This window comes from Mastomys coucha, unplaced genomic scaffold (assembly GCF_008632895.1).
Source record: "Mastomys coucha isolate ucsf_1 unplaced genomic scaffold, UCSF_Mcou_1 pScaffold22, whole genome shotgun sequence".
NCBI classification, from domain to species: Eukaryota; Metazoa; Chordata; class Mammalia; order Rodentia; family Muridae; genus Mastomys; species Mastomys coucha.
Genome location: NW_022196905.1, coordinates 9,529,619 through 9,552,312, shown reverse-complemented (window position 1 = coordinate 9,552,312; position 22,694 = coordinate 9,529,619). Strand labels below are relative to the sequence as shown.

The 22,694-nt window shown below is 37.9% G+C and overlaps 1 protein-coding gene across 8 annotated transcripts in view; it reads left to right on the top strand.

Moving 5' to 3' along the window:
- Wdpcp (WD repeat containing planar cell polarity effector) overlaps nt 1–22,694 on the top strand; it is a 314,567-nt gene that overhangs the window by 124,892 nt on the left and 166,981 nt on the right. For all 8 annotated transcript variants that reach the window (XM_031342541.1, XM_031342542.1, XM_031342540.1 and 5 more), the window contains 2 exons: nt 2,232–2,423; nt 15,841–16,450. In XM_031342541.1, the coding sequence (XP_031198401.1) occupies nt 2,232–2,423; nt 15,841–16,450 (802 nt within the window). The remainder of the gene's footprint in view (nt 1–2,231; nt 2,424–15,840; nt 16,451–22,694) is intronic.

Sequence of the window (22,694 nt, the reverse complement as noted above, 5' to 3'; positions counted from 1 at the left end):
AAAAAAAATTTCTCTAGCTGGCAATTTATGATATTCATTGATATTCATGTGTATATTTAGTCAAAGAAATTAAAGATTCCCTTTAACATTCTTATAGCACTGTTTTTCCCAAATAGTTAACTTAGGGTAATTTTAAAATGTTGGTTTTTTTTCCTTAATATTAATCCTTAAAATGTATCACTATTCATTAAGTGAAGCAATTTAAAGTGTTATTTGCCTTTTTATTTAAATTTCCATAGGACAGTTCCTTTTTTAGAGGTGTGGTGAGTAGCGGGTGGGGTCTTAGGGTAGTAGTAATGTGAGCCAAGGAAAACTGCAAGGGCATCAGCTTGCCTTAAAACTATATATAAAGAGCAGGCTAGTCTCTGGGCCTCTGTTGCTTGAATAGGGGAATTAATACATTACTTCTGCCTTTGGACTTGAGACATTATTGGCACTGTGCATCATTACTACACAGCAGAGTACGACCATGTTTTCTTGAGGGAACACCATGAATTTCATTTCTTGCTTCAGTGTTTTAAACATATAATTAGTGAACACCAAATCACAACTGATCTGTATTGTACAAAAACTAAATATGCCAATCACCTGTTTTTTAACTTGACTTTATCATCTAGAAATTTGCAACATGCCTGAATGGCAAGATGGATACCAAATATAATGTGCATTTATCTTTAAGTATTTAATTAACAATTATAGTTTTTTTCCCAAAAAAGAAGAAAATTAAGATAGTCACATTGAAAACCTAACTATAAGTATTTAAACTTAAAAACATACAGTGTAGCTGTGTTTTATCATTGCCCATTTGGATTTTAAAGCAAGGACATGTATTGAGTATTTACAATTCTGATTTTTCTTTCCAGTTATACTATAATTTAATTATTTCACATTGAAATAATTTTGACAAGAAGAATCTCAGGATAAATATCCTGAAAGTGTTGACCTTTAACAAGCAAGCTTTTCTGTCTACATTTTAAAAATCTAATTCAGTTTAACAGATGAGGGACAGTGCAAAGAGTTAAATGTTTGCCATGAGAGAACAACACTGGTAATTACTTTGATTTTAGTTCTTTTTGATGTGTATTCAGAGGATGAAGAGGTCAATAATATTATGGCCATGCAAATAGAAAAGAGTTTCTTTTGACCATGTTGGAAAAAAAATAGCGGAGGATTATTAAAGCATTAACCTTGATTTTAATGGCCTTGGTTGAGTGGTGAGATCACAATTTGGATGAGCCTGATTATTTACTAAATACAATACATAAATGCAACGGGTTCTTAACACCCATTGCACTCTGGCATTATCGCATTACTGCCATCCTTTGTTGCCTTGCAGACAGGAATATGAAAGCAATCTGTCATGTAGTGAGACTGGCTCCAGAAGCATTTCTCTGATAAGAAGACCCCCTGCCCTTTGCTAGTGTCTGGTCCAGTAGGCTTAGCCATGCGCTTAATCCCCAGAAAGTGGTTCGATTATTGCTGACCAGCAATGGCAAGATAGTTTTTTTTTCCTTCCAAGCTATCAACCTTCCATTAATTCCTTAAGCAGAAATACGGTGCAATCTATATTTCCTTGGCATGTGTCACCCAGATGGTGCCGTGCTTATGTTTTCAAATAACCATGTTCCAAAATAACATAGTTTGAATAATAAATTCGACAAATCCTTCCTAAGAAAGAGAAGTGTAATTCTCAGAAGCTGCATAAACTTTCATGCACAACGCCATGGCTTATCCCTTTATGCAGAATATGTGTGTATACGTCTCATATTCTCTTAAGAGATATTTGCCTCGAGTTGCTTTTCCTTTTATTGTTGTCAGTCATTGTTAACATCTTATGTCTTAAATAGTAGTCAGACAGTCTTGGTCAGCAGTACTGAACGTGTCATTTAATACAGCTGATCCTAAACCCTGTGTGTAGGTGGATGCTGCTGTCAAGCAGCCATGACTGTACATTTCAGTATTGATTGGAATTGCTACATCTAGTTCCACCCTAACTCACATTTCTCTCTTTCCTTTCCTCTGCTAAAAAATGGGAGAATTTGAACATATGTCTTTTTTATATATGTGTCAAAAGAATTTGGTAAATTCTGACACCCTCGAGAGCACATGTTGAAGATGTGTTTTTACTTGAGTATTACATTTACAGGTGCTTTGATTTTCTTTTGAAATAAATGATTTTGCATCCTTTAAAAGAAACATTTTCATATGTTTTGTTTGTCTTTAACCATTAGATGTCCTATTATGATATACCTGGCCCAGCCAACAGGAGACTAGATCGTCACTTAGCTGTCAACTCCACTCAGGATCTAGTTGTTTGCTGGTGGCCACTGGTCAGTGATGATGTTTGGCCTTGGACTCCAGTTTCTTCTGAGAAGGACAGAGCCAATATGCTGCTGCTGGGTTTTACTCAAGGAGGACTGGAGGTAAATCTAAAACAGATGTGTATATATATGTATATATGTAGATATATACATATACATATATATATATATGTATATATATATATATTTGTTTTGTTTTTGTTTTTTGAGACAGGGTTTTTCTGTGTATCCCTGGCTGTTCTGAAACTCACTCTGTAGACCAGGCTGGCCCCGAACTCAGAAATCTGCATGTCTCTGCCTCCCAAGTGCTGGGATTAAAGGCGTGTGCCACCACCACCCGGCCAAATGTATATATTTTAATGAAGGGAAAATCAAATAGTATTACTGGTTTTTCTATTCTGAAATATATGTGAATTCACTTTAAACCTATGTTTTATATTTTCAAATATTCAAAAAGGAAATTGAATATAAAATGAGATCCTAAATGTATCATAACTCAAGCATAACAGACAACCCTACAGCTGAAGTAATGCAGTGATTGAAGGCATAGACTTGTAGGTTTAAGCTCTGCCACTGCCTTGCTCTATTTGAATGAGTTACTAACTTACTCAAGTTATAGTTTATTTGTAAAGTAGAGTTAAGTTGATGGAAAAATGTCTATGCATTATAGCAACACGTACAGACAACAGACTTCGACTGGCACTGTCAAAGATTTCATGCCTGGAAAAACTCTGCTAGCATTCACCCTTAACAACTGTGAGTCAGAGGCCTATTGTGTGAATGCCCCTGTGAAGCCATACTGTCAGGAGGCAAGAGGCTGCAAGAAAGGCTGGCTGCAGAACAGCCTCTCATCTAGGGTCTTACCTCCCATGGGAGCCCTGGAAGGACTGTGTCCGAGGCCATGTCAGTGTTCTCACTCTGTCTGTCCCTCACAGTGCTGTGGTCTTTTGAATATCACATAGATGAATGAACCTGTGAATGTTTTCATTTTGTACCCATATAGACACAAACTTCTGTTTTTTTTATTATTAAAAAGAGTTCCCTCCCTTTAAAAATTTAGTTTTAGCTGGGTGAAACAATTCTATTCCAATATTTTCCTCTAAACCTTTCAGACTTTAAGAAGTATTTCTCAAAATCAGTGTTCTAGGATAAAATGAGTAGGTCTGTGCTTTCTCTTGTTTCCACTCACATAAACTTTTAGTCTTTGAGTTTCATTTATTTTGGGGACAGGTTGTTTTGTTTGTTTGTTTGGTTGGTTTTTAAATGTAGCCCACAGAGAGTAAGAAGATAGCAGCAAGCTCCTGATCCTCCTGCCTCAGCTTCTTGAGTGTTGAGTTTGAAGGCATATGTTACCATATCCAACTTAGGCTGCCTTTTAATATTGAAGGGTCCTAGTACATATCTGATACGTATGTATGTCTTCTTTAAGAACTAGACTCTCCCAATTCTTCTGCAGTAAGCTTTCCCAGTTCTACGTTCTGGCTTTGGATAGGTAACCTAGTTTAACTGGCTTTAGTTTTCTTATTTTTAAGATAGTAAATTTGAACCAGATAAATTCACACCAGGCTGCTGGTGGCTCTAATGTGCACAGGTATAGGTACTAAAATGCAGATTTGTTTTGGCCATTTTTACTCAGTTCTTTAGTATATGTTGAACTCAAACTCAGCTTGAGCCAAACTGGTCTTGACCAGTCTTTCCAGTATTGCTTTCTTTTATAAATTTATGCTCTGGTCAAATGGATTTACTCACTGACTCAGTTTTCCCATTTTCAATGACTGTGGTGTTTCTGCCTGAAGTAGCCAGCAGCTTTAAGCATGATCTTGCAGAAACACCATGTTTCATCCCAGATGATAGGAATAAGAAACTGTCTTGCATGCAAGGACCTTAGGTTTTTACCAAGAGGAGACAGATATAAAAGTAAGTACAGGAGAGTGTCAGTTTGCTATATAGGTAGAATGTGTGTAAGCTGTAGTAGGAGCCATAGGGAGTGATTGATTCTACTTACAGATAGTAAGATTAATATAAAAGTTATCTGTATTGGTTTTTATAAATTTGCATATGATTTGTGAATATCACTTTTGGTACCACTGGGAATCATCTAGTCTAGAGCCTCTTCCATGGTGGGTGAGCACATTCTACCACTGAGCCATGTCCTAAGCCTACACATGATTTTGAACCACTTTTTGATTAATATACTGTCTTTCACTTCCAATATTTCATTATATGCAATTTATTTTCCTGGCAAGGGCTTTTGTTTTAGGATTTGGTACTTTAAATTGTCTATCAAAATTCATCTGTTCAAAAAATTTTTTTCAATTTTTTTCCAGAAACTCTTATAAATTTCACTATGCATAAGCTAAATATTTTTTAGAGGAAAATAATTGTTCTTCCTTCATATGAAGACATAATCTTTAACTAGAACAGTTTTAGCATGTCGTGAACTAAAGCCACCAGTGGCTAAAGTCTTAGTAGTCAGGACTGGTCCTTCAGTGTCCTTCCACTGTCAGCAACAGACTCTAACCAGAAGAATAAGACAATATGCTTTTAAGCCCTAAAGTTATAACCCAAAAGAGAAAAGAATCTTTATAGAGAATAAATTAAATAATTCTTTTAATCTTTTAAACTATGGAATTTTTTAAAATGTATTTTCCACATAGGCTTCATCAGAAAAGATAATAAGCTTTTATTTTGACAGTTGCAGAATCCTAGAACAGCAGTTCATATCCTGGTAATACATTGCAGTCGCCTGCAGAGCCTTTGAGACTGGGCCACCAGAAGACTTCCATCAGACTCTGGTCAGGAGGGGGCATCAGTAATCTGTTTCGGGTTCCCTAGGTGATCTCACACGCATCCAAGTTGAGACCCACTGCTTTACAGCAAACTTAAAAAAATGAAAGCGGAAGCCATCTTTTTGCATAACAGACCATGGAAAGGATAAAGCCCACATACTGCAGCCAATGAGAGTTGTAACAGGGAGTCTAAGTAGAAAATTGGCTTACCAAGCTGCTGAAAAATAAGAAAACAAAGGAAGCAGAAATCAACTCCCTGTGACCAAATTATCTATCTTCTAAGGGAAAACATTTTAAAATTTATTTTATGGATATTAGAAAATGCCTGGTCCAATTTCACACCACAAAATTCTAAACAAATATTGTTCATCTTAATTAGAAGCACGAGCAAGGGGAATTATGTAATCTTAGAAAATGATTCTTTTGAAAAAATATGATAAGTAATGTAGGAAAGGGAATTTTTATCAGCAAATTCATGAAGAGCCCATTTTCCGGGCTTGGAGAGGGTTCAGTTGCAGTTCAGCCCAAGGACCTCAGTTTGATTTGCAAGGCCAAGTAAAAAGCCAGGTATGATCCTCACACTGGGGAGCTGGAGGCACGGGGTCCCCAAGGCTCTGACAGCAGCCAGCCTAACCTAAGCTGTCAAACACCAGGTCCTCATTAGACAGCCTGTCCCAAAAAAGCAAGGTGGATGTCCTGAGGGGTAACACCCAGCAAATCTAACACCTCCCCAGGCACACCCACATGTCCACACCTGCACACATCCATGAGTCTGTACACACATGGATATAAGCATGTTTAGCAGTTTATGTGTGGTTTATCAGGTGTTTTATGGGAACATCTTCATTTACATTTCTTTTTCTCCTTTTCCTTTGTTTTGAGAAGTTTTTATTGTTTTCTTGCCATTTACTTTGACAAGAACATCATGACAGCTCATTCCTGTTAGATCTAGATTTATAAAACCTCACAAACATTTTCTTCTTATAAGATGTTTTGTGGTTTGTGTATTTGTTTGGTTGAAACTACTCATGTAGTCCAGGCTATCTCTGAGCTCCCTGTTGTCTCGCCTCTGCCTTCACTGTGCTAGGATTCAGGCAGCACTGCCATATCCACTGTCTCGTTTGAATGAAACATTGTTTTAGGCTCTTTTTTAAAGAGCAGTAACTGATGGGAAAGGATTTATGTGTCCAGCTATTAGTACAGTACAGTTAGGCAAGGAATCCAGAAAATATTACAGGTATTTTCAATGGAAAAGCCAGAATATTTATGAACATCATGGACAACAGGATGCACTTATGTTAGCTTTTAGCTAAGTATATTCTGTTTTACAGAATGTAAGCTTTGTGTGTGTGTGTTTTTTTAAATACTGGCTTAATATATATTTATTACAAAATATAATGCATATAAAGCAAAGCACAAAGTTAATGAATAGCTTAGTGAGCTATTACACACAAAACACCCTTGGAATCAGCAGCCCTGTGAAGCACCTCCCTGTGCTCTATCAATCTTAACTTGCAACTCTGTTCTCCAAGGTAACGGTTGCCATCAGCTTCAGCCACTTTCTTATTTACTTATAAGTTCTTTACCACCTGTGTGTACATTCCCAGAAGACAAAGCATTATATCCACTTAGAGCATCCCAGGGTGTATCTTAGTCTACAAGTTTCCACTACTCTGTTTCTTTCCCTGAAAGGTTCCTGCTGCAATTCTCGTGTCCGTGGACTGGGTCTTACTTGTATATGCATGGCACTCTTTAACACATTACTCTGTCCTCACACAGTTCTCCAAGTTTATCGCTTTGATGGGAATCTCTAGAGTGGTTGTTCTCTTAGCATCATGCATGTCATTTCAGGTTCATTTGCTTTCTTAGCTGTTTCTGTTTTTTGATGTTAGTTATTGATGTTCAGTTCCAAGGTTCATGGATTCATTTACAAAATGGTAATTTTATAATTAGATAATTTCATTTTCATTTATTATTTGGACATTTTTATAAAATAACACCTCTATCAGCCATATATAATAACCTGAATCAATGTCTATTTTCTTACCATTTGTTGAGATAATAAGTTGATCTATAATGAAGGTATTTGATTTTAATTTTTAGAATATCATTATTAACTCATAGATTCAAACATTCTATTTTATGTTCATAAATTATAACTGTATCTTTTAGAAGATTAGGTTACCCCACTTTTTCCCTATCAAAAGCATCTTCAAATTGCTCTCTCTTGGTATGATCTCAGCAATCTTGGTGGATTCCCTGTTGGGTGTGTGGGTGGGTCACACGCATCTTGTGCGTTGCCTGTCCTGGACTGGAATCAGCCATTTCTCCAAGATACTACCTTTTTAAAGTGAAATGGCATTTTTGAGTCTAATTCATGATATGAGGGACATAGACTTGTTGTTTCTGGGTTGGTCACTGTCAGTAGCAGCATTTGTATACATAGTCATAATATGTCCATATTGATACTCAGTACTACAGAATTCTTAAGTTTCATTTTTCTATATTACTACTATACTTCCTATTTTATACTAAAACTCACAGTTTTCAGGAATGAGTTAGATCACATAATTTCTTATTTTCTATATTCTATCTCACACACACCTTGTCAGGATAATCATGCTAATGTCAATAGTAGGATTTTAATAGTTAGGGGTATTTTGTTCATTTCTCTCATTTTAAATGGCCTACATTATTATGATATATTTATTGCATATAATAATTTTTTTAAATCCTAATCTACTGTTCATGGATATTTTGCTTTGCTATCTAAAAGAACTGTCTGTAGTATGTGGAGATTTAAAGAGATTAAAAAAAATTAAGGCACCACTGCTACTACTTACAAAATTAGGGATATATGATAAAACCTTTGATTAGAACCTGAGCTCTGTTTTAACTTCGTGTTTGGATCCATGCGTTTTTATTTGTATGGATAGCTGTTGGGAACCGTTTGTTGAAAAGACTGCTTTCTTCATTGACTTGCCTTTGCTCTTTGTTGAAAATCATTGGGTTTCTATTCTGTTCCATTAAGTATTTGCCTATTTTTGATGAAGTATTTTTGATATATTATATTGACTACTATAAAAAGAAGTTTTATAGATTGGAAGACTATATTAATACAAACATGTAAGGTTATAGTTTACCTATACCAAGAAGTATGGATGCAGGAGTGTTCATGCTTCCTAGTAGACATGTTTTATCTGTCTAAGCCTTTTTAATGCTATTAGCATTTATACATTCATCTATGTACAAATGTCAGAATTAGAAAATGTTAACAATAGAGAATACATCTACTTAAAACCAAATACTACTATTTCTTTCAAGAGATTTTTTTTGCTTTTTTTTTTTAATGTATGGTATGTGTGCCTGTGTGTGTCCGTGTGCGCTTGTGTGTATATGCCAGAGTACGCATGTGGAGGTCAGAGGAAAACTTGTGGGTCTCAGTTCTTCCTTTCACCATGTGGCTTCAGAAGATCACATTTAGGTCATCAGGCTTGTGGAAAGCGCCTTGAACCACTGAGCGGTGTTGCTGACCCAGATCTTACTTTTTAAAAGATGGCTATATTTGACTGGATATGTGGAACACTAGGGAACTTTCACTTGCTACTTCTTGTAGAAGTTAGTAGACTGTGATACAGAACAACATGACAATAACTCAAACAATTAGAGGTGAATCCTTTACACATGGAAAACCAGTCCAAGTGTATATGGAACCACACACAGATAATTAGTATGTATAAAAGCATCATTTTCAGTAGTAAGAAAGAGCTAGAAACAAGTTAAGTATCTGTTGTTCTTCCAAGATTAGCAATAAGGAAACACAGGAGAAATAGTAATAGAATTCAACATACACTGAAAACACTATATATGAAAGCAAATACTATATTTGTTTTAATATATAGTTGATGAAATAAATGTTGAAACAAGTAGATGTTTTTCATCATGTTCAAAGTGTCTCATCATGTACCTCAATATTATAGCCAGTAGCTAATATGAAAAAGAGACAAGTTTCTCCCTAAGCCTGTGTGCTGGGTTTTGTCAATTTGACGTAACCTAGACATATCTTGGAAGAAAGAATCTTATCTGAGAAAAATGCTTTCATAAGATTAACCTGCAAGCAAGTCTGTAGGGCATTTTCTTAGTTAGTGCCTGATATGGGAAGGTCGAGCTAGTTGTGGGTAATATGGACCTGGTACGGTATATGAGGAAGCAGGCTGAGCAAGCCAGTAAGCAACACTCCTTCATAGCCCCTGCATGAGTGTCTGACGTCAGGTATCTGCCTTGGTTTTCTGTCCTGCCTCATAAGCTTTTAGATGAAATAAACCATTTCCTCCCCAAGATGCTTTTGGTCATGGTATTTATCACCACAACAACTGAACAACTGAATGAGACCCTAGGTAAAAATGTAAATAACAGGCTGTAAACACAACTCAGTGGTAGAGCGCTTGCTAAACAAATGGAATACCCTGTGTTCTTTCCTTGATAACACACACACACACACACACACACACACACACACACACAAACACACACACTCATATCAGCTTAAATCAGGCAAATAAAAACATATTTTAGGGTGGAATGCTATATAGAACACTAAACTATATTTGTGTGACTTTCTTAAATTTGAGAAGGATAAATTGAGCAAAATGAAATTATAGTATGACATAGTTTAATAACATTCACGCAAACCTATAAAACAGAATGATTCAATGTTCTATATGGCTATTCTAGACTGATGAATAATAATATACATAAGGATAAATACCAAATTCATAACAATGTTGCCTCGGGGTGGGATAGGAGGAAATGGGGCCTGGCAGGCTTCAACTTATATGTGATATTTTATTTTTAAAATTGAGGCAAAAAGATAGTATTTCCTAAAGCTGTTTTTCACATATTTTTCTCTCCACTTTTATGTGTGTGTTGAATGTTTCATAAAAAGAAGTAAAAATAAAATGTACTTTTTATCTTCTGTTCCTAAAAATTCTGCAAAGTGATGGAGAGAATGTAGATTTCGGAATAAATCCTAGTGATAAGCTAAGAACTTCTGGCTGCTGCATAATCTTTTAAGTAACCTGTTTACCTACTGGTGAGGGCTTCAGTGCCAGAAGAGGCCTTTCTTTAAATAATTTCCTGATTTGCATATTGGGTGACTTTTAAAAGATTCATGAGAGATACCCTCTCTAGCTGAACATAAAACTTAAAGATTTGAGCCAGCCTCTAATTCACAATGATTTCTTTTCTGCTTTTTGTTCTTTCTGAGTTTGAAGCTATCTTTTTTGAATGGTCATCAGTCATACTGACTGATACGGCTTTCTTTTCCTGTACTGTAGCTGGGTAATTTTTAATATAATTATTTTCAGATTGTGTGTGTGTGTGTGTGTTGCCTTCAAAATTCCCTAGGAATTTGCTTTGTAGCTGAGGAATGACCTTCAACACCTGACCTTGCTGCTTCTCCCTACAAAATCTGGAATTATATATATATATGCCACCATTCCCTAACAAAGTTAGCTTTCTTTAAAGAAAAAGACCCATGGAAGGAGTTGCAGAGACAAAGTATGGAGCAGAGACTGAAGGAAGGACAATCCAGAGACTGCCCCACCTAGGAATCCTTCCCACATTCAATCATTAAACCCAGACACTATTGTGGATGCCAGCAAGTGCTGGACTGACAGGAGCCTGATATAGCTGTCTCCTGAGAGGCTCTGACAGTGCCTGACTAATACAGAAGTAGAGGCCCACAACATCCATTGGACTGAGTACAGGGTCCCCAATGAAAGAGCTAGAGAAAGGACCCAAGGAGCTGAAGGGTTTGCAGCCCCTTAGGAGGAACAACAATATGAACTAACTAGTACCCTCAGAGCTCCCAGGGACTAAACCACCAACCAAAGAGTACCCATGGTGGGACTAATGGCTCCAGTTGCATATGTAGAACAGAGGATGGCCTAGTTGGTTATCAATGGGAGGAGAGGTTCTTGGTCCTGTGAAGGCTCTATGCCCCAGTGTAGGGGAATGCCAGGGCCAGGATTTGGGAGAGGGTGGGTTGCTGAGGAGGAGGAGGGAGGAGGGAACAGGGTTTTTTTTTTTTTTTTTTTTTTTTTTTGGAGGAAAAGCTGGGAAAGGGGATATCATTTGAAATGTAAATAAAGAAAATATCTAATAAAAAATAAATTAAAAAAAGAGAAAAGAAAACAAAGGTTCACTTCAATGAACCTTCAGCTGGTTTCACTGAAAGCAGACTGACTTAAACTTGGCTAAAACCATTTTCTTTAGGAAATTTTAGAAAATCATCTGATTATTTCTTCTGCTATTTCTTAGCCTGAAGTTTTACATTTTAACATTTTCTACTATACAGTTTTAATGTACACACATGTACAAACATGCATATAAATACTGGGCTACAATCACCCCCCTTTTGAAATGAAAATCTTCCCTACTTGGCTACCTCTGATATCAGATACCCCTCATTGGCATTGACCATTTAAAATAAACCAAATAAAACTGCACTCTCAAAAGAAAAATTACAGATTTTTTTCTTCTGCTTTCTACATGTTCCTTCCTTGTTGAGTTTTTATCTTCATGTGAATGCAGAGAATATTGCCTTGGATTTTCAGACTGATTTATCAAATTTTCAGTCTTTTCTTTTTTATCTCTCAGTAATTTTATGTATTCAGTAACTTACGGATCCATTGTCATATACCAAGTACAGTGTTAAGTCTGATAAATATACCAAATGTGCTGAATATCAGCTTCCAATCCATGTCTTCTCTGTATGTAAATGTTCTTCCATGTATACATAAGCATCAACTATAAGTCCTAAGTAAGAAATACAGATCTTATTCAGTTATCTTTGTGTTGTCTGCAGACCTCGCTGAAGGAGCCAGGCTTGCTGTTGAGGACCAACAGTAAACGTGCCTATTCTGTCCCTTGCATATTACTTGTTATTTTTAATTCTGCAGCAGTCCTACAATGCATGTGAATACAACCTTTTCAGAAAGAAAGCTAGAGATGTAGGAGGTGAGTTTACCCAGGACCTTGGGGCTTGAGCTGGGGCCCATGTGCTGCTTCTCCTCCGTGGCATTGACCATGGAGGGATGGTTGGGTTCAATTAGGATCAAATGATATAGCCAAGTAGATAAAATACTTTAAACATACATGTATTTTGGCTATTCATTTTAACAGATCATTCGGAGAGTTATAAACACAGCTCCATCTGTTCTCTACATAATTCTGTCAAAAGAGTCCAAAGTACTATAGTAGGGAATAGTGGTAGATGGGCAGTATTAGTTTTATTTGTGTAATTTTTGTTTTGAGGGGGCAATTTTATTTGTTTTTTTTTTAAGATAATTTACCATTCACATTCTAAGAGTACACTATTTTCAGAACAATTTAACTGACCTAAGAATGAAGCATCCTTAAGGACAGTCGTCTACCAGGAATTCTACCAAATTTCTGTAGTTATACTCTGCACAGTGGCCCTTAGAATGCTGGGCTGGCAGACAACTCAGCACATGCACCCCTCTTCACCTCTTCTTCTCTTTCTGGGGACTCCTCCCCCAAATGTAAGGTTATTGATGCTATGAATCTCATTCTCTTCCTCTGATCACAGGGTGTCCTGCTGAGACTGTAGGTTATCAATATCCCTTCTTATTGCTGTGACAGAATACTGAACAGAACATCATTTTAGAGAATTTAGCCTACTCTAGAGGGCATGGCATGGTAGTTAGGCAGCCTGACTATGGGGCCAGTAGTGTTAGGCAGCTGTCCACCATATGGCAGGCAGGAAATAGAAAAAGCCAGGCAGAATCTTCAAAGACCTACCCCTAGTCACTTATTTCTGCTACATAGGCCGAACCCCATAAAGTATCTACTCCACAAGGAAATCATGAGCCTCTGGTAGAGGAGGTTTTTTTTTTTTAATGTTGTATTTCTAGGACCTGTGCCTAGTACATAGCTTATACTAAAATATTTACTAAACAAAGAGAAAGTGGAAGGAGGAAGGGTACTAGGGAAGGAAGGATTTTGGTGTGACCTAGTATGGTATTTTGTGTTCTAAGCATGAGATAAAATATAAATCATTAGTCAGTTTGTTGCCATTAAAATATTTGAACAGGAAAGTGAAAGCAAAACCATGCAGTTTAAAAATTGAGTTAGGGGACTGGAGAAATGGCTCAGTGAATGAGAGCACTGGCTGTTCTTGCAGGGGACCTGGGTTCGCTTCCCAGCACACAGGAGGCAGCTCACAGCTGTTTGTAACTCCAGTTCCAGGGGACCCATGGCACCAGGCATGCTTGTGGTAGACACATCTGTACACGCAGGGAAAAACCCATACACACGAAATAGAATAAAATAAAGTAAAGTCTGAATTAGTACTGATGTGTTAGGTTAATTCTTAAAACACCAAGACCTGGGGTAGAGCTCAGTTGGGAAGTGCCTGGCACCTAGGTATGGAGGCCTAAGATCAGATCTCTAACACCCACGTTAAAGCTTGCACTTGTAATCCCAGTACTAGAGAAGCAGAGAAAGGAGAATTCCTGGGTTTTCTGGCTGGCTACTCTAGGTGAATTTGGAGAGTTCCAGGTTCAGAAACACTGTTTTCAAAACCAAATCAGAGAATGACTGAGGAGGATACCCAGTATCTACCACAGGGTTTTGTGTGTGTGCGACAGATTCACAAACAGGTCAATGCTTACTCCTGTCCCTGCTCAGCATAACATTGCCACATGTGGCACTCAGAAATAGTTTGACTCACAAGGAACTGTGAGTCGAGGCAGAGCTAGGGGAACCCTAAGGAAGAGGGAGAGGAAGTTTGTTGAAGCCAGAGGTGTTGAGGTCACCAGGAGAATATAGCTCACAGAATCAACTAACCAGGGCTCATAGGGGCTCACAGAGACTGAAGTGACAATCATGGAGCCTGCATGGGTCTGCACTAGGTGCTCTGCATATGCATCATAGCTTGTGTAGCTTGATGCTCTTATGAGACTCCCAACAGTGGCAGTGGGGTGTCTCTGACTGTTTTGTCTGCTCTTGGGACCTTATTCCTCCTACTGGTTGCCTCATTCAGCCTTGATATGAGAGTATGTGCCTAGTCTTGTTGTATCTTGTTATGCCATATTCGGTGACTATCCCTGGGAGGCCTGCTCTTTTCTGAAGGGAAATGGAGGAGGCATTGGGACTGAAGGGGATTGGGAGAGAAGGAGGTAGGCCAGGGACTGGGAGGAATGGAAGGATAGAAAACTGCAATGGGGATGTAATGTATGAAAGAAGACTATGAATACGTAAATAACTTTAGTACAGTTTCACATATAGGAAAATTACTTCAGTAGTGTTGTATTACCAACCCAGAGACAGATCTCAGTCAAACAGAATCAGCTTTTGCATGGCTGCATGTCCTTTTTTTCCCCTTTTCTTCTCTCTCTATCTGTCTCTGTCTCTGTCACTCTCTGTCTCTCTTTCTCATTCTCTCTCTCTTTCTCTCTCTCTCTCTTTCTCTCTCTCTCTCTCTCTCTCTCTCTCTCCTCTCTCTCTCTCTCTCCTCTCTCTCTCTCTCTCTCTCTCTCTCTCTCTCTCTCTCTTTCTCTCTCTGATAGTGTGGTCTGGAAACTGATATGTGGTGACAATAGGTTTAGTTTTGAATGAGTTAATTCACTAAGTGTATGCCCAGCTAGAGTAAATGAATAAATAGCAAGAGCAAGTGAGAGTAGAGTCATCAAATCAGTAGTGCTCAGAATACCCATAGGACAATACTGAGCTTTGTTCCCAGGCTGAACCGGATGTGGTGGAGCTCCTCCATCCTACTGCAGGCCTGTGAGACCTTGAACAACAGAGGCTCACCTTCCCGCGGTTCTCAAGTAAAGCGAGTGGCCTTTACCAGACAAGGGACAAGTGTACAAACCCCACATCCTAAGCCTACTTCTTTGTGAACTCACATTTTTATCAAAAATGTTGCTCAATGTTTCTCCATCATTTCATGGTTTACTTTTTGAACAAAGTATTTAATGCCACTCCTGACTACACACCATTTACATATGAATAAGCGAGTAGCCTGTTTTCTTTTGTCTCCTGCATTGGTGTTTCTGTGTGCAAATAAAACAAAATTTTTTCTTTTCTACACTAATGATGCTTTTAAATTGATTTTCACAAGCTTTAAAATATATCATTTATTAATTTTTAGTTTCTTATCTCATTTTAAAGCTAACATATTACATTATTTCTATTGACAGTTTGTTTATACAGCAATCTGTCATACTTTGTTTTTATGATAGCAAAATAATTTTGTAAGACTAAATAGAGTGATAATGCTTTTTACCTTTGTCTACCTAGGCAATAATTTATATTAATAATTTCAAAATTGGTAAGGGTAGGGGTAGGAAAGAGATTATTACTTAATCCTTTAAGGTTTTTCTAACTTCTAAACATATTCTGCTAGTCTTATTATTTTAATAAAATTTCACTTTACTAGCTTTTATATATCATTAGACATATATAACTTTAAGTGATTTTCAGACTTATTTAAAACTAAATGTTAAATTTAAAATAATATAGTTCAATTCCTGCAGCTGTGCTGAAATCTATATGTGCTCTGTATACTGTTGTTTCCAGCTGTTGCTGGTATCTAAGGTGCAGTTTCAGGTCTTAAGTAGATTCTGAATTAAAAACCTGTCCTGTGTTTGACAGCTGAAGCAAAACCAAGGTCTGTCTTAATATACTTGGCACAATTCTTACAGGTTCTGAGTTCTGTTCGCACAGAATGGAGTCCTCTGGATGTTCACTTTGGCACCAAACAACCTTATCAGGTGTTCACAGTGGAGTGCTCCGTCAGTGTAGACAAGGAACCCATGGCTGACAGCTGTATTTATGAGTCTGTCCGGAACAAACTCCATTGCGTGTCAGTTACCAGAATACCACTAAGGTCGAAGGCCATCAGCTGCTGCAAGAACTCTACAGAAGACAAACTGATCGTGGGCTGTGAAGACTCCTCGGTAATTCTCTATGAAGCTCACCGTGGTGTGACTCTGCTGGCCCAGGCTGAACTTAGGCCTTCATTGATAAGCTGCCACCCAAGTGATGCCATTCTGCTGGTTGGCAGCAACCAAGGAGAGCTACAAATTCTTGACATTGCTCTGTCCCCTATCAACATCCAGCTCTTGGCAGAAGATCGCATACCAAAGGAGACTCTGCAGTTCAATCAATTCTTTGATGTTTCAAGCAGTCTTGTTCAAATGCAGTGGATAGCTCCTCCCGTTGTTTCCCAGAGGCCTAAAAGAGGAGAGATCTGTGATCTCCTCTTCCTTAGGTTCAACAGAGGACCTTTGGGTGTGCTGTTGTTTAAACTTGGTAAGTCAAGTAGCCTCTAGGTACCTTGCTTATATTGTGACATAACCAAAGTGTCAAACTATTCTTCAAATGTAGGTTTTTTTGCTTGTAATTCCATAAGAATGTCTGCTTTTCAATGATTTCCTATAGGTTCCTTGAAAGCACTTGGGAACTGTTTCTAGCTAGCAAAGAATTAAATATTGAAGACTTTTGAAATTGTGCTAATTGTCCATAATGATGATTAAAAAGTATGAGCTTTTAGAGCAATGGCTCAAGGGTTGAGAATGTTTATTGTTCTTTTAGAGGACCTGGGTTCAGTTCCAACACCAACATGGTGCGTCACAACTACCTGTAATTCCAGTTTCAGGGGATCTGATACCCTCTTCTGCATTCTCTAAGCAATGACACAGTGGTGTATAAACTCATGTAGACAAACACAGTAGTTTTTAAAACCTGAATGCTTACTTCTAATGTTTTCTGAAATAAATAGTCTGAAATATTTCGTAAGAAGGAGGTAGATCAGAATTTTAAAATTGACTTCTGTTTTTATCATGAAAGCCTGTGTTATAGAATATAACACTTTTCTATAAAATTATTTTAGATTATCCATGTCTGTTACTGTGCAGGGTAGAATTGGGTAGAGCAAATGTTTAAAAAGGAGTAAGTCAGATATTACTTAAACTTTACCTTCGTGTAACTTTTTGGTCCTGTTTTTTGTTTGTTTGTTTTCCTTTTAGATAGAAGCATCTAAAGAGCTTTCTTTTTTGTTGTTGTTTTTTGGTTTTGTTTTGTTTGTTTGTTTGTTTGTTTTGAGACAGGGTTTCTCTGTGTAGCCCTGGCTGTCCTGGAACTCACTCTGTAGACCAGGCTGGCCTTGAACTCAGAAGTCCACCTGCCTCTGCCTCCCAAGTGCTGGGATTAAAGGCATGTGCCACCACCGCCCGGCTTAAAGAGCTTTCTTAATGTTTATAAATTATAAAGTAATAAAGCTCATTTCCAGTAGGGATCCTTAAAGTAAAATATTCTGATGATCACTAGCCTTTTGTAGCTCTGGATTGCCAGGTTCGTACTAAAAGAACAAGAACTACTAGGTAGTTTTGTATACTTTAACATTCTTTGAGGGACTTAGGTTGACAAAAACATTTTTTTAATTAAAACACATTATGTACCTGAAAAGATAAATACATTTGAAAACCTTGCAGGATTTGCTATGGGTGCAGAGTTAGATTTTAAAGACATTGAGGTGTTTGTCAAGCAACAATCACTTCTCTGTTTTCACACTGGTCTACTTGCCCCCAAATTGAATGGAAAAAGTAAGTCTAGTGGAAGTGACCTGGCTGCTCTGAGGGACAGAGCGCATATAAAGACAGATATGTTCCTTGCCATAGGAGAAATGCTGCTGACTCTACTCATAACCTTAAAATTGTTCAAAAATGTTTGGAATCTCTGTTATTATGAGATAATCCAGTTAGCTTTACCCAGCTACATTTTAACAGCTGTATGTCTCCATACACAACACTAATTAAAGTGGATGTTTGATATTCTCCATGTCTGTTAAAACATACACAATCTCTCCCTCTCTCTCTCTTTCTCTTTCTTTCTCTCTCTCTCTCTCTCTCTCTCTCTCTCATCTCTCTGTCTCTCCTCTACCTTTTCTTTTTCTTCTTTTCCCCCAACCCATTTAAATGACTCAGTTACCTGTCAAGCAGAATGCTATCTGTCCATGCATACCCAGCATCCCTTCCACCCTCCCTTGTCCGCCTCCTCACAACAGCTTTGCAAAAAGCACAGTTTTGTCTTCCTATCTCTAGCACATTTGCCTTCTTACTAAAGTAAACAGGCTCTCAGTGTAGGGATTTAGAGGGCTTCCTGCTAATTGCCAGCTTGTAAACTTAATTGGACTGTTTCCCTGGGCACTGTTCCTAAATCAATTAGGCAATGAGTTGGCTGTCACCTCTTTTTCCCAAGAAGGTCTCTTGGAATAAAATTATCCAATAGAAGTCAAGCACTCAGATAGAAAGGTGATAACTTCTGCAACTGACATTTATCATTTAAATTTTATTTTCATTTAAGTTTACAGGACAGGGAAACTGCAATCTTCCAATTTAGCTCTTTGGAAGAGCTAAATGTAGAATATCAAAGGATTTTTAAAAAAGCTTTGTGTCCCATTTTTAATGTATTATGAAATTAATATTTATATAAAATTTTCTTTCCTGGGAGTAGTAGATTACTTGAAATAGTAGATTCCAACCAGCAATTAAAAAAAAAAACAAACCAGAAAACCTAGTTTTAAAGAACAGATTTTTCTTATGATCTGCTACTAAATACATCCAAAAATTAATATACTTCTTGAATTAACACAGAGCTGATTCTGGGCATCCATGTGGCATTTTCATGTATAATTCAAGTGACTGCATATGTAAACAGGTAGTTGCATGTGCAGCTCTCCCAAGAGAGAGCTTTATGAGGCTCTTTTTTTTTTTCAGATGCATGTTATGCAAGCCTTTGGAAAATTTGACATGAAAGGTGTAGCTTACAATTTAAAATTGTAGAGACAAATCATAGATCATAGTCTAAAATAGGATGCTGTCAATGTAAACATGGCAGTGACAGATGCCAGGTTAGTTAGCATAATGCTGTGGGAAATTCTTAAGGTTAGGTGTTCCATCTTAGTCTTTATCAATGGTCACACAGCACTGTGGGTATGAAACATCTTCTCTGTCACAAGAAGACTTCTAGATGCATGCTTTCCTTGGGGAGCAACTAGAAATGCCATGCTCCTAATGAGAGTTCCAGTAAGTATTGATCGATGTTGGTCATAGGTGCCGAAGTAGAAAGAGAAGCTCACCAAGATGCTAAGCCTTCATTTCCTGAAGGAGCAGAGGGGTTCAGCCTTCTTGGAGAAGACTGACACCCAGCTAGCTCACTCCAGTTACTTTATTCAAACATTATACAAGGTTAATTGGGGCTGGGAAAGGTTCCAGCTACCAAAGTTATCTTGCCCTTGCTGCCCGTGAGAGCAGACAGCCCACACAAATCTCAGTCCCTTCTGACCATAGGTAGCCATAATCAAAAGTAAGAGTTCCAGGTTTATGAGGAGTGTCTTAGGACCAAGGTTGGCGCAGCTGCAAGTTCTCAATGTAGCACCACCTGCAGACTTTGCAGGGAGACAACATTTCTTCAAGGTTTAAAGTCTCAGAATAATTTCTCAGCCTCTCCTGATTGACCCAAACATGGCAAGTATGTTGCTGAAACATTTCACTCAAAGCCAGGCACAAAGGCTTTACTATTCGTCTCACTACAGGTAAGTAGTGCATTCTATAAAGAATACGTATGCTATTTAGAATGCCTATGCTATGCTCATCCCAAACATACCGAGGTTAATTTTGAGAGACACCTTGGTTATTATACTGAGATTGTAAAGCTCATCCAGTCTAACCACAGCCATTTCCAGCCCTCTTTGCTTTTTAATTCTTTAATCTAACACCATCAGCTCTTCTCTTAACCCAGGATCTGACCTAGTACTTTATTCACACTGCATTGAATTGACCTGTTACCCCTCCTCCCTGCCACTTCTTACCTGTGCTCCTTACCATGCAGGGCTGGATACCTATCTTCTTGTCTTGTCACTGCTATTGTGATGGTACCATTACCTTGTCCTTCCCACCTACCAGGAATCTTGGTAAACAGTGGATAAACAGGCCCAGGCTACCTCACAAGAAACAAATCTATCTTCCTTGGCAGTCTTTTCCTTTTGCTTCTGATGGACTTTCTTCCATCCTCAAAATCGCTGATGTGGCAGGGCACACTGGGTTTCTGGCTTTGCTTCTCGTCGCTTCAGCAGTACCATAACTGTGGTTGGTGTCTGCAGCACATTTTGGAACTACTCACGGAAAGGTCTCTGGTGATTTCCTATGTGATAACCTTTGATCCTTGAGGGTTTTCCAGTATTTGATGTTAGCTGACTTCCTCCGTGATCAAAGAACTTTACTTTTCTCTCTCTGAACACAGCTTTTTAACACTTGTCTTCTGCCTGCTCATGAATTGGAGTTCTTCAGGGGTATACTTTTAATTCTTATTGTATTTTATTCAGGTTGAAAGTTTCTTTGTAATTCAGCTTTTCACTGTGGCTTGAATTTTACCTGCAAAAGCCACAGTGAAGTTGAATTGCCACTGTAACAGTGTAAAGAGGCAGGGTCTTTAAGAGCCAATTGGGTCACAAGGACTCTACCCTCATAAATGGATTAATGCACTTACTGGGGAAGGGTTGTTTGCTGTATGTTCAATCTCTGCTTGTTCTGCCACTTTATACACTAAATAAACTTGCACATTTATAATCTATTCACCTATTTATAGTAGCAGAACATGGACTCAGACACTATCCCATCTCTGACTTTATCCAAGATTGCTCCCTATTCCACATCTATATATTTCCTTGATTTGCTTAATACCACCTCATATAAAGTACAGGCATGCAACCATCATTTCAACCAAACCCACTTTTCTTCTTATATTCTCCATATTAGTAGATGAAATAATTGCTTAGTGCAACCTCCAGATCAGAAGCATTTTACCTTTGAGAGTTCTCTTTCACCTCTAAAGCTGGGAGTAAGTGAGATTAAAGCTAATATCCTTTCTCTCAGTGAGATGTTAAATTCCTAGGCTGTGTGTGAGTGTGTGTGTGTGTGTGTGTGTGTGTGTGTGTGTCGGTCTGTCTATCTGTCTGTGTCTATCTGCCTGTCTATGTGTTTGTCTCTCTAAAACACAAGAAGTATATGGGCTTCTTCTTTTTTTTTTTGAGAAACTTTGTAATATTTTCTATAAATGCCATTTTTACTAATCAGGTTTAGCAATTTTTTTAATAGCTGAGTAACATTGAGTTATTTCTGTATTATAAGTTACTCAACACATGATGGTAGTTAAGTGTCAAATGTCAAATAGTATATGTTTTCTATATCTAATAGTGAATATTCAAAGAATAGAAGAGGAATTAAAAATAGGAAGACATGTGGAAAGGAAGGCGTCAAAAGAAATCAAGGAAGGAAGAGAGAGGACAGTGTAGGCAAAGATAGACTATGGCATGTTTTCTCTCTTATATGACATGAAAGCACAAGGGAAGTTTAGGAGAAAGGGGATCAGCAAGGCTGGATGTAGAAATATATATTTTAAAAATCTCAGTGTAGGGTTTCTTCCCACCTTAAACCAGTTATGTTCCTAGATGAAAGACATATACACAGCCTTTATATTTTAATATGCCTTAAGCAGCGCAGGAGCTGGGCAACTGCCTAACCTCCATGCTGTTAGAATCCACTTTCTATCCTTGACCCAGGTTATCACTTACTGTTTTCATCTGGGCTGCTCTTAGCTCCAGTTGGCCAGCCTACATGGCCACATTTTTATGGCTCTGCTAACCCACGGCTGCTCTCCTTTGTCCTCTTCTGCCCATTCTTCTTCTATTCCATGGCAGCTTCTTCTCTTCTTCCCTGCTCCTTCCTCTAAGCCCACCAAAATTCAACCCCACCTATTTCTTTTCTTCTCAGCTGTTGGCTGTTGGCATCTTTATTCACCAATCACAATCAACTGGGGGCAGAGGCACCCAATGTCTTACCTGAGGACTCTCTCCTTTGGGGTAAACTACCTGGGGGGGGGGCGACTCAAATTAGCATTAGAATACAAGCAGCATTAGCCCAACCCACTACAGCTGGAGGTATGGGAGGGCTATGAGTTGCAAAGACAACCAAAGTACAGTAAGTATATATGTAAGGAAATGTAATAATGAGATCCATTAATTCTGAAAAGGAAAGAGAAGAAATGTAGGGATTATATTGGATGCCCCAGCTCTCATGGCTCTTGTCATCTCCAAGTTCACTTGGAATGAGCGTTTAGTCCGCACAGCATTTTCTTCCTTCACTTTAAAAAGGTAATGGTTTTAATATCAGGTTTATTGAAGTATAATCTACATAAATATCTTCAATAAGACTTGACATCAATGGTCTTTTTAATTTTAGCCTTTATAATACATGTATAGTATTGTTAATTTTATTTCCCTGGTGGCTTTTGGAGTTGAACATTTTATATTTAGTGCCATATATTTTCTTTTCTTTCTTTTTGTTTATTTAGTCATGTTGTTTATTTTTTGAAAATCAATAACCACTTCTATCAGACTTTGAGGATCTGTTTTATTTTTAAGTGTGTGAGGGTGTGTGTGTGTGTGTGTGTGGATGTGTGAATGTAGGTACTCAAAGAGTCCTGAAGAAGGCATTTG